Raw genomic sequence first — 14,105 nt, forward strand, 5'->3', positions numbered from 1 at the left:
GGATGAAGATGAGAATGAGAAAGGGTGACGAGGAAAGTCACAAAGAAAGGTGGATAGGATGGAGTAGCAGTGAGTGAAGAATGAGGAATTAGAGGAAAGGGGGGAAGGCTAGACAAGGGATGGGGAATGGAATGAGCAGCCTAAGTGAGAGGAGTCAAAGCGTAAACATTATTGTCACAGTTTGATCAAGAAGGGACTGTAGTACATTATTCATTACGTTTTTTTTAGTATTACAAGTGAAATTTTTAATACTGTCATAATATCCAAGCCTTAAGTATTATTGAGAGCAATGTTTTTGTTGTATGTATGTGTGTTTGTGTGTTTGTGTGTGTGTGTGTGTGTGTGTGTGTGTGTGTGTGTGTATTGTATTTCACAAAATCACCTTAACCAGAGATGCATATCCTACCAACAGTAATTCCATAATGATAACAGATAATAATAATTTTTTTTTTTTGGCAACTGTATCACAGAAAAAGCGATCGATTTCAAAGGAGAGGTGAGTCGGTATTCATCATTGGCTGACCTTTTGACCTTCCATTCCACATTACACATTATTACACACTTTCCTCTTCTCATCTACACTTCCTTCACAGACCACAGGGATGAGGAGTCAAGATTTCAAGCACATTTCTTTAAACTCTCACAAGAACCACAGACTACCCTTGAAAACCCAGCTCACCTCCACTGCAGCCTGTGAAGAGAGGGTAGAGCTAACACAGAACCACAGAACACCCTTGAAAACCCAGCTTACCATTACAGCTTGTGAAGAAAGGACAGCACTATCACAGAACCAAAAAAACAGCCTAGGAAACTCAGCTCACCACTACAACCTGTGAAGAGAGGGAAACACTACCACAGAACCACAAAACCCAGCTAACCTCCACTACAGCCTGTGAAAAGAGTGAGATGAGATGCCACAGTGCCTGAGAGACCAAACCACAGGAAAAAGTCAAAAGATCAGCTTGTAGGACCAGGGTACTGAACATTTTGTCACCAGGTGCTCTTGGAATCACTATAAAGACACCCATTGACTAACACTTCCATAATACCATTGCATATAAACTCGATGCAGCTCCCCCAATCACATGCATCCTCTCCCTCAGCATTGGCCAATCATGTGCCTCAGGGGAGTGGAAGGGGAGGAGCTTCACCATCACAACAGCCAATAAAATGTTGCAGATTGGAGAGTGACTTACCAGGAGGAGAAGGAGGAGTATAAATGTCAACCTGATCTGAATGAATGTTAGAGAAATGAGGGAGTAATGAGGAAGGTTATATAGAAGTGAGGGGAGGTAAAGACTAGCTTGTCACTTCCCCACACAACAGATACGATAGGTAGTCACAAATATAATACCTTTTAAACAGAAGATAATGCCATAACACAGAAAGAGGAGGCAGAATAGTAGGAAGGACAGGAAGAGGTGGTGGAGAGGAGAGAGACAGAAAGAGAGAGAGAAGAATAAGAAAAAGAAAGGATGGATAAGACAAAAATACAATAAAAGAAGGGAAAAGGTACATAATATGATAGAAAGAACAGGAAGAAGAGGAGGAGAGAATAGAGACAAAAAATGAAGGAAAAATAGGAAGTGAAAAGACTAAAACAAAAATGCAAAAGGAGAAGAAGGGAAAGGAGTACATAAATCTAGATAAACAAAAGAAAGAGGATAGAGAAACAATGACAGGGTGAATGGAAGAAAGAGGGGAGGAGGGAAGGAGATCAAGTGACAGGGTGAGGAAAGGGGAAGAAAAAGGAGAAAGGAATGAGGAAGGAAGGAGGAAAATAGAGTGACAGGGTGACTGGGTGAGAAAGGAGAAAGAAATGGAGACAGGAATGAGGAAGGAGGGAGGAAAATAGAGTGACAGGGTGACTGGGTGAGAAAGAAGAAAGAAATGGAGACAGGAGTGAGGAAAAGAGAATGACAGGGTGAGGAAAGGAGAGAGAAAGAGAGACAGGAAGGAGGGAGGAAAAAAGTGAATAACAGGATTAGGAAAGGGGACAAGAATGAGTAAGAAGGAAAGAAAAGAGAGTGACAGGGTGACAGGGTGAGGGAAGGGAAGGAGAAGGAAAAGGGAGACAGGAATGAGAGCAGGAGTAGCAAGAATTGACGATGGAATTACAACTGGAACACTATAATGAACAGTTGTCACCACACACACACATGGCACACACAGGAACATCTATACCTCAACTTAGAAAAAAAAACAACAATAACAAAAACAACAACAACAACAACAAAACAAAGTAACATTAACAATTGGCAACTTTCTCCACTTTGACCAATACAAAAGGAAGAGAAAATAAACTAATGCATTTGAAAAAGTGTTTAGTGTTAAGGGAATGACAATGTAGGGTGGGGTTGAAATGTTTAAAGGTAGGTTTGGGTGAGTTTGAAGTGCTTAAAGGTGGGTTTGGGTGGAGTTGGAGTGCTTAAAAATTAGTTTGGATGGGTTTGGAATGTTTGAAAGTGTGTTTGGGTAGGTTTGGAGTGTTTAGAGTGAGTTTGAGTAGGTTTAGAATACTTAAAAGTGGGTTTTGGCGAGTTTGAAATGCTTAAGGTGGGTCTGAGTGGGTCTGCAATGTTTAAAACTGAATTTAGATGGGTTTGGAGTGTTTAAGATGGGTTTGGAATGCTTGAAAGTGAGTTTGGATGCATCTAGGTGGGTTTGGAATAAGTTTGGAGTATTTAAGGTGGATCTGGGTGGGGTTGGAGTGGGGCTGGAGTGGGTAGTGGTGTCAAAATTCAAATCACAATTAGAAACAAGAGTGAAATGAATCGCTGAAAACACAGATTATTACTATCATTATTAGCATTATTATTTCACACACCAGAGTTGATTGAGATAATTGTATTGGAAAGGTAGCAGCAGATCACACTGGTTATGTATGTATGTGTGTATATATAGTAGAGAGTTATGTATACAGTCTATTCATGGTTGTATGTATGCATATATGTATGTATATATTGTTAAAACTTCTTTCAGAGCAACATTTTTACATATATTCTTTTATTTTGGTGTATTTTAACACGTCAAGTCTTAAAGTTTCAAAGCAGTGATGTTTTTATATTTTTTATCTTTTTTTTTTTTTTTTATCTATTTCATTAATTTCATGTGTCTGTTTCTCTTCCTCTGGTATTCCATCCATTCCTTCTTGTACTTTTCATCTCTTCCTCTAGCATCAAAGTGACTATTAATTTCTGTATTTATTTCTCTTCCATTTTTTCTAAGTTAGTTTCTCTAGTACTTCATTTATTCCTTCAAATTTCTCCTTTCTGTTTATTGAGTTACTTCCTCTCATAACTTATTTTTCTATTAATTTCCTCTCACATCTAGTACTTCAACCATTCTTTTAACAATTTCTCTTCTGATAACTTATTTTCTACACATTTTTCTCACAGCCAGTACTTCAATAAATTTTTAAAACTATTTTCCTTCTGTTTAATAAGTTAATTCCTCTGATAACTTATTTTTCTATTTCTTTCCTCTCAACTCTAGTACATCAATAATTTATTTAACTATTTCCCTTCTGATAACTTACTTTTCTGCTTATTTTCTTCTCACATCCAATATTTCAATCATTCTTTCATCCATTTCCCTTCTGTTTAGTAAGTTAGTTCCTCTGATAACTTATTTTTTCCATTTCTTTCCTCTCAATTCTAGTACATACATAAGTCATTCTTTTAACTATTTCCATTTTGATAGCTTATTTTTCTACTTATTTTCTCTCACATCCACTACACCAATCATTCTTTCATCCATTACCCCTTTGTTTAGTAAGTTAGTCCCTCTGATAACTTATTCCTTCACTCCTTTCTTCTAACACCAAATCACTCAACATTTACACCCAAGGCAAAGCAAAGTACAAGAGATGCACCAGACTGGGAGCATTTCACCACCGCCACACCTACCACCCTGCTACACCCTGAATCACACCCCAGCAAGCTAACACCACTTTAATCACCCATGGGAAGCTGTGAGGACATTGTACAGACATTTGAGGACATTTAGGGGTGTTTTGGGTGCTGTAGGGTGTGTGCTGGGGTGAGTTGGGGTGTATTTTTGACCTTCAATACATCCCAGCATCTGTAGTCACCCCTGGAAGATTGTAGGTGTGTGGGGGTGGGGAAGAAGCATCTGGGGTGTTTTTGGAGATGGTAGGGGGGTATACTGGGGTGAATTAGAGTGTTTTAAGGGGCATCACACACTCCAGTATCCTATTCCCTTTCATTCACCCCCAGGAAGGTTGTAGGGGTGTGGGAGAGGTATCTGGGGGTTTTGAAGGACATGGGGTGGTGTACTGGGGTGAACTAGGGTGTTTCATGGGCCATCATTCACCCCAGTATTATTATTCCCTCTCATTCACCCCCAGGAAGGTTGTGAGGGTGTAAGAGAGGCATCTGGAGACATCCTGGGGTCTTTTAGAGGCTATGGGGGGTGTATTGGGGTGAATTAGGGTGTTTCAGGGGCCATCATTCACCTTAGTATCATTTTTCCATCTTATTCATCCCCAGGAAGATTTTTGGGGAGAGGCATCTGGGGGCGGCCCAGAGGCTTTGAAGTGCGTGGGGTGGTGTGCTGGGGTGTGCCGGGGGTGGAGGGGTGCTGCAGGGGCTGTCACCAATGCAGGTCACACTCAGCGTCACTGGGCAGGTCGCGGGTGGAGGTGCTGCCTTCGCTCAGCCTTCGTGTTGCTGCTGGGCTCCTGGTGAGGTAGAGGTGAGTGTGAGAGTGGTGGTGGTGGTGGTGGTGGTGAGGTGAAGGCTGCTTCTATCATGAATGTTTTTGACTCTAGATTGGTATTTTTGCAAGTGTTATTTTCCCTTATAGTTTTGTTGTAAGCCTTTTCTTCCTAATAGTTTTGTTGTAAGTCTCTTTCTCCCTAATAGTTTTGTTGTAAGTCTTTTTCTCCCTTATAGTTTTGCTGTTGGCTGGTGTTCCTCCTACATAAGAGCTTAGACGTTAGTGTGTTTAACCCCTTCATTAGCATGACGTGTTTCCTTATTCATTCTGCTTACTGTTTGGTGATCTTATTCAGTTTCAGAAACTTATGTGGGGATTAAAATAGTGAAGACTGTGGTTATTTATCTTCTAACCTCCATAGACCATTGCTAATGTCAATAAAATGGTCTAATCACACCCAAAACTCAAGGTAGAAATGCATCCCAGTATTGAAAGAATTAAAATAGGGAATACTCTGGCCATTAACCTTCTGACCTCCATAGACCATTCCTAATGTCAATAAAATGGTCTAATCACACCCAAATCTCAAGGTAAAAATGCATCCCAGTATAGAAGGGATTAAAATAGTGAAGACTGTAGCTATTAATCTTCTGACTTCCATAGACCTTTCCTAATGTCATTAAAATGGTCTAATCACACCCAAATCTCAACATAAAAATGCATCCCAGTACTGAAAGTGTTAAGGTTATTTTTTTATTATTATTATTATTTTTGTTTTGTTGTCCTAAGATAAGATTGAAAATTTAGGAGACAAGTGTTTAAAGGTTTGTCTCCCCTGCATTGAGGATAACAAATACTGATTTCTAGTCTAATCTTTAAGGGAAGGGCCTTTTTTTTTTTTTTTGTATCCTTTGTTGCCCTTGGCTGACTTTCCCTCTTGCATAAAAAGATAAATAAATAAATAAATAAGTAAAATAAATGCAACTTCAAGACTTACATGAGGCAAAGTACCACTGGAGAGGCACAGGAAGGAACATTACAGGTGGAAGACTTTAGATTCACTCCTGAAGGTGGTGACAGTGAGGTGACCATAAGGAAACATAATAGAAGTGTTGGCTACTAGAAAAATGAACAGCTTTTAGACTTTGAAAGAGCAAGTTTTGTCTTTTGACCCCTTCAGTGCCAGGACATGTTTTCATATTTATTCTGCTTTCTATTTGGTGATTTTATACAGCTTCAGAAACTTAAGTGGGGGATTCAAATGGTGAAGACTTTGGCCATTAATCTTCTGACTTCAATCAAATGGTCTAGTCACACCAAAAACTCTAGGTAAGAAATGTGTCCCAGTACTGAAAAGTTTAAGGCTAAAAGAATGTAACTTGCTACATGAACACAAAACACATGAACTTACAAAAAACACATTAAAAAAACAAAAAACAAACACACACACGCACACACACACACACATACAAGAAATAAATTTACTACTATAACTATTACCACAGAGAAAAAAATGGTGTCATAATATCACACCATGAACAGAATTTAAGTGGTAGATTAATATGACAGGCAGGAAAGGTGGTGGTGGTGGTGGTGGTGGTTGTGTTAGTGGTTGTGGTTGTGGTAGTAGTGGTGATGTTGGTTGAACGACAGACAGCAGTAGTAGTAGTAGTAGTAGTAGTAGTTGTGGTGAAATAGTGGTGGTGATTGTGGTGAAGTGGTGAAGTGGTGGAGTTGTGAAGTACCTTGAGTGGCGAGCCAGACGGAGAGTGTGCTGCTGTGGTGCCTTGTGGTAGTGGTGGTGGTGGTGGTGGTGGAGGGGCGGTGTGGTGCCTTAGGGGAAGCGCACGCTGCGAGTGGCCCTGTGCGGCGGTGAGACAGAGACACACACTCACAAGGCGCACACACTCACACACACCACACTCAGAGAAGGACATTGGAAGGCTGGGCTTGGGGAGGCTGGCTGACTGGTCGACTGAATGGCTGACTGGCTGGGTGGATAACTGAATGACTGAATGAATGACTGACTGACTCACTGGGTGGTTAATTGAATGGCTGACTGACTGGCTGACTGGCTGGATGAGTAAATGACTGGGTAACTGAATGACTGACTGACTGACTGACTGGTGGGATGACTGGCTATCTGGCTGGGTAACTGAATGACTGATTGACTGACTGACTGACTGATCGGATGGGTGACTGAATGACTGACCGACTGATTTACTGACTGGATGGGTGACTAAATGACTGAATGAATGATTAACACTGACTGGGTAAATGACTGACTGACTGACTGGATGGGTAACTGAATGACTGACTGACTGACTGACTGATTGGCTGGCTGAGTAACTGACCTCCACAGACCCTTCCTAATGTAAATAAAATCATCTAATCACACACAAACTCAAGGTAAAAATGTGTCCCAGTACTGAAGGGGTTAACTAACTGCCCAGACCACACTTTCTCACCTCAATATCGTTTCCTCTCTCTCCAAAACTTATCTGCAATCTACCACACTGAAAACTCAATCAATAATCAAAGCTAACTACACAGACCGCAGTTTCTCACCTCAATGACGTTTCTCACTCTCCTAAACTAATCTGGAATACACCACACTAAAATTCACTCAATAAACCTAAGCATTTACACACCCTTTAGTCAATACACCCTTCCCATTGACAGTATACACAGTTCCCACCAGCATAGTACTCCCAGTCAGAAAAGATAGCCAGCTCCTCCAAGACTTGACTCCCACAATGCCTTATAAACACAGAGAAAGAGAGCAGAGAAGGTGGAGTAGAAAGGTGAAGAGGAGCCAAGTGGTAGTTATGACTCGACTCTTCCCATCCTGCCTGGTGCTGAGTGCTGGACTGCTGTGGGTGCTGCCAGAGAGTCAAGTGCTGAGATATGTGCTGGCATGCATGTTAGTGGTCACCAGAGAGCCCAAGAGAAGTAACTTAGAGAGCCATGTAGGTTATTTCAGTTTGTCTCTTTCACACACAAGTTCATATTCTCAAACACTTCTGCACTTCACCTCAACTATTTCAAAAAGGCTTGGTCTAAATTGATACAAGTTTTTTAAGATGTTTTTTTATGATTCTAGAGGCAGAGGGTCAAGGTTTCTGCATTGTTAACTAGAGAAACACTCTTGGAAACCCCCCTAGTCATCTCTGTGGCCTTGGAAAATAGTCATGGTGAGAAAGCAAAGTGTTTTTGAATATGGACCTCACACACACACACACACACACACACACACACACACACACACACACACACACACACACACACAAGAGAAGAAGAGGGCAATGAAGGAGAGAGATAAGGAATAGAAGGGGAATGTGAAGGAGGAATGAATGAAAGGAAGAAAAGGAGGGAAATATAAGCAGGAAGGAAGGAAGGAAGGAAGGAAGGATGAAGGATAAATGTTGCAATACTCTTACACACACACACACATACACACACACATACACACTTGGGGCCCACACAAAGCCATAGCCAGCTAGAGATTTAGAAAGCAACACTGAAGCATATTAATGTTTGGAGCTTCTGCAAAACACACACAGATAGAAAAAAATACATTAGGTGGATACAAAGCAGAACACCTTTTTAAATGTAAGTTTTAGAGTTAAGCATATGGAGAGTCAAGCAGCCATTATCATAGAGACTCCTTGATGTTTGTAGGTAGTGAAAGAAACATACTGGTTAGAAATGGGATATAAAAATTGAGGTAACGGTAAAAATATATATATGGATGCTGCGAAGAGGTTGAATAAATGGAGAGGTTGTTTCTATATGCAAAGTACTTAGATGCTATAAAAGGAAAGAGAGAGAGAGAGAGAGAGAGAGAGAGAGAGAGAGAGAGAGAGAGAGAGAGAGAGAGAGAGAGAGAGAGAGAGAGAGAGAGAGAGAGAGAGAGAGAGAGAGAGAGAGAGAGAGAGAGAGAGAGAGAGAAACAGAGACAGAGACATAGAGACTGAGAGAGAGAAAGAGAATGAAATAGACAAAGGATCACAATAACAAAAATGAAAAAAGAGAAAAAAAGACAAAACAAAACAAAACAAACTAAAAAAAAACAAAAAAAACAAACAAACACACACAAAGTAGAACTCTCCTTACTGATCGCGATGAGGCTGCCGGAAGCGACACACACACACGAACACACAAACACTCCTAAGGTCTTGGTGGCGGAACAAACCTACTGGTCCGGAGGTGGCGAGGGGGCCGGCGGTGGTGGGGGGGACAGCGGGGGTCGGGGGTCGGCTCCAGCACACTCCCATAATCCTCTGTTTCGCTGGGCTCGTAAGTGTAGCCTCGAGTCACACCCCTCTTCACCTCTCTCTCCCTCTCGCTCTGTGGGGGTAGATGCGCTCTGATCTATCTCTCTCTCTCTCTATGTTTTTTAGGGGTTATGGGAAAGAATAGATATCTCTCTCTCTCTCTCTTTACAGGTTATACAAAACAATTGAAGAGAAAGATAGAGACTAGGTATGTGTGTGTGTGTGTGTGTGTGTGTGTGTGTGTGTGTGTGTGTGTGTGTGTGTGTGTGTGTGTGTGTGTGTGTGTATGTGTGTGTGTCCTCACCAGGTTCGGGGAGTCTACATCGTGCAGTGAGGGCGCTTGATACACGAGAGCAGTGAACGCTTTCTGGGCGCGGGGCTGCGGGAGGTGGCCGTGGGTGGGCGGTGAGGGTGGGGCAGGCGGGGGGGGACTGCCGCCACTCATCTGAAACGTGGCGGTGGCGTACGGGTAGAGTTCCTCCTCGCTGTAGTCGCCTGCAGGAGGTGGATGGATTAATAGGTTAGGTTAGGTTAGGTTACATTTACGGTTAGAGAGGCAGAGAGGAGAGGTGTGTGTGTGTGTGTGTGTGTGTATAGTGTTGTCAATAAGTTACATTACTGTCTGTCTATCTATTTGTACGTGTGTATGTGCGTGTGTATTTGTAGTGTGGTCATTCAGTCATCTATCTATCTGTCTGCATGTATATTTGTCAACGTGTGTTTGTGTCAATGTGTGTGTGTGTATATGTGTGTGTGTGTGTGTATGTGTCAGTAAAACATCTATCTACCTCTCAGTGTATCTATGTATGCGTGTGTGTGTGTGTCAGTGGTCTAGGAATATCATCACAATTGGTGGTGAGACAAAACACAGACACAATTCAACGACATACAGTGATTTAAAAGTGGTGAAGTGATCATTTCATAGCTAGTGCTGGTGCTGCTGCTGCTACTACTACTACTACTACTACTACTACTACTACCACTACTACTACTGCTATTACTACTACTACTACTGCTATTTCTGCTGCTGAAGGAGGAGGAGGAGGAGGAGGAGAAAAAGTAAGAGAAAGAGGAAGAGGAAGAAGAAAAGTGGTACCAGATATCAATTTAAAATGTCCCAAAAACCTTTTCAGTAACTAGTACTACTACTACTACTACTACCACCACTAACCACTACCACTAACCACTACCACTAACCCAACCAAAACACACAACACAGACAACCACACAAACACACAACACAGACAAACAGACAGACAGACAGATAGACAGAAGGACAGACATCCCCAACCCCCTCGGACCGGTGGTGTCGACGGGGTGGGGGTGGTGGTGGTGGTGGTGCTGGGGCGGGGTGGGGGCGGGGCGGCGGACGGTGGTGTACTGGCCCTGTTGTTCCTCCCTCGCTTGCAGTGCCGACTTGTCTTCATCCGCCGGCACATTCTCTCCCCCGCCCTCCTGCCCTCCACTACTCTGGGGCCCTGCAGAGAGAGAGAGAGAGAGAGAGAGAGAGAGAGGTTAGTAACTCACTTTGATATTGTAAACAGATCAACAATAAAAACAGTTAAAAAAAAAGAAATTGACATGAAAAAATAGAAAAATAAATAAAATGAAAGGAAACACTAAAAACACACACATAATATCACCACAACACCAACACAACACCAATGTAACACCAACACAACACCAGGACACAACCCACACATTTCTTACTCAAGATTTAAAATAGAAAAAAAAAAAAATAATAATAAATAAATGATGAATTCCAAAGCCAAGAGTCCTCATTTCCTTTTCATCTTTTAGGGACTGGCACCTCAGTGGACCTTCTTATTCTTGACACATATTTTGTTGCCCTCAGTCGATTGTCCTCTATATATATATAAAAAAAAGAAAGAAAGAAATAGACATAGATGAAGACAAAAAGAATTAAAGAAAACACAGAAAAAAACACAATACAGGAAAACTAAAAAAAAACACACACACAACACCAACACAACACCAATGCAACACCACGACACAACACCCACAATCCTCACTCAAGATTTAAAAATGAAAAAAAAAAAAATTACTCTTATACTCCACAAAAACCACACAACACCAATGCAACACTAACACAACACCACGACACAACACCCACAATCCTCACTCAAGATTTTAAAATGAAAAAATAAAATAAAAAACTCTTATACCCCCAAAAAAATCACACAACACCAACACAACACCAGAAGAGGACCAGGACACTTACGCTTCCTGATGCAGACACAGACAGTGGTGACAGTGAGGAGGAGGGCCACAGCAGACACAGCAGCAGGCACCAGGACGCGAGGGTCACGCCAGACAGGGGCAGAGGGAGCGCCCCAGCCTGTCCCTCCTACACCTGCACCCACACCTGCTGCACCACACACACAGACAGTTTAGTAATGGTGATGGTGACAGTGGTGGTGTGGTACAAATATCGAGTAGTGAAATATTGCAAAAAAGGCACCATAGAGTTTTCTAGTTTTGTGATGCTGGTGATGACTCTTCTATGTGACTTTGGATAGTGGTGATGACTTTCCTATGTGACTTTGGTTAGTGGTGATTGCTCCTATGTGACTGGTTAGTGGTGATGACTCTCTTATGTGATTTGATTTTGGTGTTCCTGGTGATGATTTTTCCATGTCAAGATTGAGTAAGGCACAATTAAGACTTAAACTACACCCCAGCGACCAATTTCCTGAGCCAGACCTGAGAGAAAGACCCCAAATTCAGACCCAGATTAATAAGGCACCATTCAGACCCATACCAACACACACACACACACACACACACACACACACACACACACAATAAGAATCAAACTTAAGTCACAAAAGGATGTAGATGAATTGGTGGAGAAGTCATGGAGGCTAGCCCAGCAGGAAACAACAAGGAAGATTTGGTTGAGAAGAGATCTCGGTGAAAAGGAAAGAGAAATGTTAAATGAGTTGAGAAAGGAGGCTTTGAAAAAAAATGAAGAGAGGACAGAAGAGGAGAAGAAAGAGTTTTTCTGGAGAATCTTGGATATGAGACTGAGGAAGTGGTTCATAACCCAGAAAAGTACAGCAAGAAAGGACTAAAGAAACTTACATATGAGCGAAATGTAATGTATTCCAACATAAATGGAGTGATATCGGGATTTTAGAACTCAACGATTACTTGAGGGACAAGAACCCAGATATTGTGGGTCTTACTGAAACAAAACTGAGAGAGGGAGAAGACCTGATGATGGTTGGAGAAGGGAAATATAATGTTTGGAAAAGAAATAGAGTAGGTAAGATGGGAGGAGGAGTGATGTTGCTGGTTAAAAAAGATATAAAGGTGGATCAAGTGAAAAAGGTATGGGAAAGGCAGAAGTGCTAAAGATCAGAGCAGAAACTAATGAAGGAAAAAGAGGCACTACATAGTGGTGTACGTACCACCTAAGACAAATGCATGGTCAGTACAGGAATATGAAGAAATGATAAGTGATACAGGAACATGTCTGGAAGAAATGTTGGGTGGCTGTGAACGAACTATAATGATGGGAGATTTTAATTGTAAAGAGGTGTGTTGGGAGGACTGGTCAATGGAAGGATCAGAGACAACATGGGGAAATACACTATTGACACTGGCAATGGAAAATGTGTTAACTCAGTGGGTCAAAGAAGATACTAGGTTTGGAGGAGAGGGAGCATCGTCAAGACTGGACTTGGTCTTTAGTACAGAGCCAATGGTCATTGAGGAGATGAGGGTGGAGTGCCCTTTAGCAAAGAGTGATCATGCAGTTTTGGAGTTCAAGGTGATAGATGAAGAGAAATCTAGAAGAAATGAAGAATATAAAGTGGGAAGATGGAATTATGCCAAGACAGATTTTGGAAACCTAAAGAAATTCTTTCAAGAGACAAATTGGATGAAATTCAAGAGTGCTAAGGAGCAAATGAAAAGTGGAAGGAATTTATAAAAATATACAAAGAAGGTGAGAAAAATTTGTACCAATAAGACAACATAGAGAAGTTGGAAAGCAGGACTGGTTTAACGATAGATGTGAAAAGGCTAGAACAAGAAAAGAGGATGCATGGAAGAGGTGGAGAAGGAAAAGACGGATTAAGCAGTGGGAAAGTTACAAAAGAGCAAGAAATGAATATGTGTTGATTAGAAGAGAAGAAAGAAAGAAACAAGAAAAGGATATAATTGATAAATGTAAAGACCAACCAAGGCTTTTTACAGACATGTGAACAACAACATCAAAAATAGAGAAAGTATTGAAAGTTTAGAAGTAAATGGAGTATGCAGTGAAGATCCCAGGAAATGGCAGAGGCTATGAATGGATGCTTTCGGAAGGTATTCACAAAGGAGACTGCTTTTGACAAACCACTGGTAATGGAACAGAAAGGGATTATGAAGGAGTTTCAAGTAACTGTGGAGGAGATCAAGAACATGATGGGGAGTTTAGAAGTGAGAAAAGCTGTGGGACCTGATGGGGTATCAGGATGGATTTTAAGAGAATGCAGGGAGCAATTGGCAGAAAAAGTTTGTGAAGTAATTGATGCCTCATTAAGGGAAGGTGTAGTGCCCCAAGACTGGAAAAGAGCTAACATTGTCCCAATCTATAAATCAGGTAACAAGAGAGACCCATTGAACTATAGACCAGTGTCACTTACAAGTGTGGTAGCTAAGATGTGTGAGAGGGTGGTGAAGAATAGATGGACAGACTTCTTGGAGAAAATGACATACTTTGTGAGTGTCAATTTGGTTTTAGAAAAGGGCGTTCATGCACGACAAACCTGATATGTTACTATTCGAGGGTGATAGATGTAATACAGGAAAGAGATGGTTGGGCTGATGGAATATATCTGGATTTAAAAAAGGCCTTTGATAAGGTACCACACCAGAGACTGATCTGGAAACTTGAAATGGTAGGAGGAGTGCATGGCAGTTTACTAAAATGGATGGAAGACTTTTGGTAGGAAGAGAAATGAGAACAATAATTAAGGACAGACCATCAGAATGGGGATTGGTGGAGAGTGGAGTTCCACAGGGATCAGTGTTGGCACCAGTAATGTTCGCAGTCTACATAAATGACATGGTGGATGGGGTGTCCAGTTATGTGAGCCTATTTGCAGACGATGCAAAATTGTTAAGAAAAGTGAG

At 41.5% G+C, this 14,105-nt stretch overlaps 1 protein-coding gene across 3 annotated transcripts in view; it reads right to left on the reverse strand.

Annotated features, from left to right (window-relative positions):
- Window positions 1–218: 218 nt before the first annotated feature.
- The window catches only part of LOC123501233 (Down syndrome cell adhesion molecule-like protein Dscam2), a 73,122-nt gene continuing 59,235 nt past the window's right edge, over window positions 219–14,105 (reverse strand). For 2 of the 3 annotated variants that reach the window (XM_045249944.1, XM_045249945.1), the window contains exons 29-34: window positions 11,200–11,346; window positions 10,259–10,435; window positions 9,262–9,452; window positions 8,876–9,030; window positions 6,426–6,542; window positions 219–4,702 (exon numbers count right to left, since the gene is read on the reverse strand). In XM_045249944.1, the coding sequence (XP_045105879.1) occupies window positions 6,515–6,542; window positions 8,876–9,030; window positions 9,262–9,452; window positions 10,259–10,435; window positions 11,200–11,346 (698 nt within the window). In that variant the 3' untranslated portion in view covers window positions 219–4,702; window positions 6,426–6,514. The remainder of the gene's footprint in view (window positions 4,703–6,425; window positions 6,543–8,875; window positions 9,031–9,261; window positions 9,453–10,258; window positions 10,436–11,199; window positions 11,347–14,105) is intronic. The other variant, XM_045249946.1, reaches the window with a different exon arrangement.

Source organism: Portunus trituberculatus, chromosome 9 (assembly GCF_017591435.1).
Source record: "Portunus trituberculatus isolate SZX2019 chromosome 9, ASM1759143v1, whole genome shotgun sequence".
Classification (NCBI taxonomy): Eukaryota; Metazoa; Arthropoda; class Malacostraca; order Decapoda; family Portunidae; genus Portunus; species Portunus trituberculatus.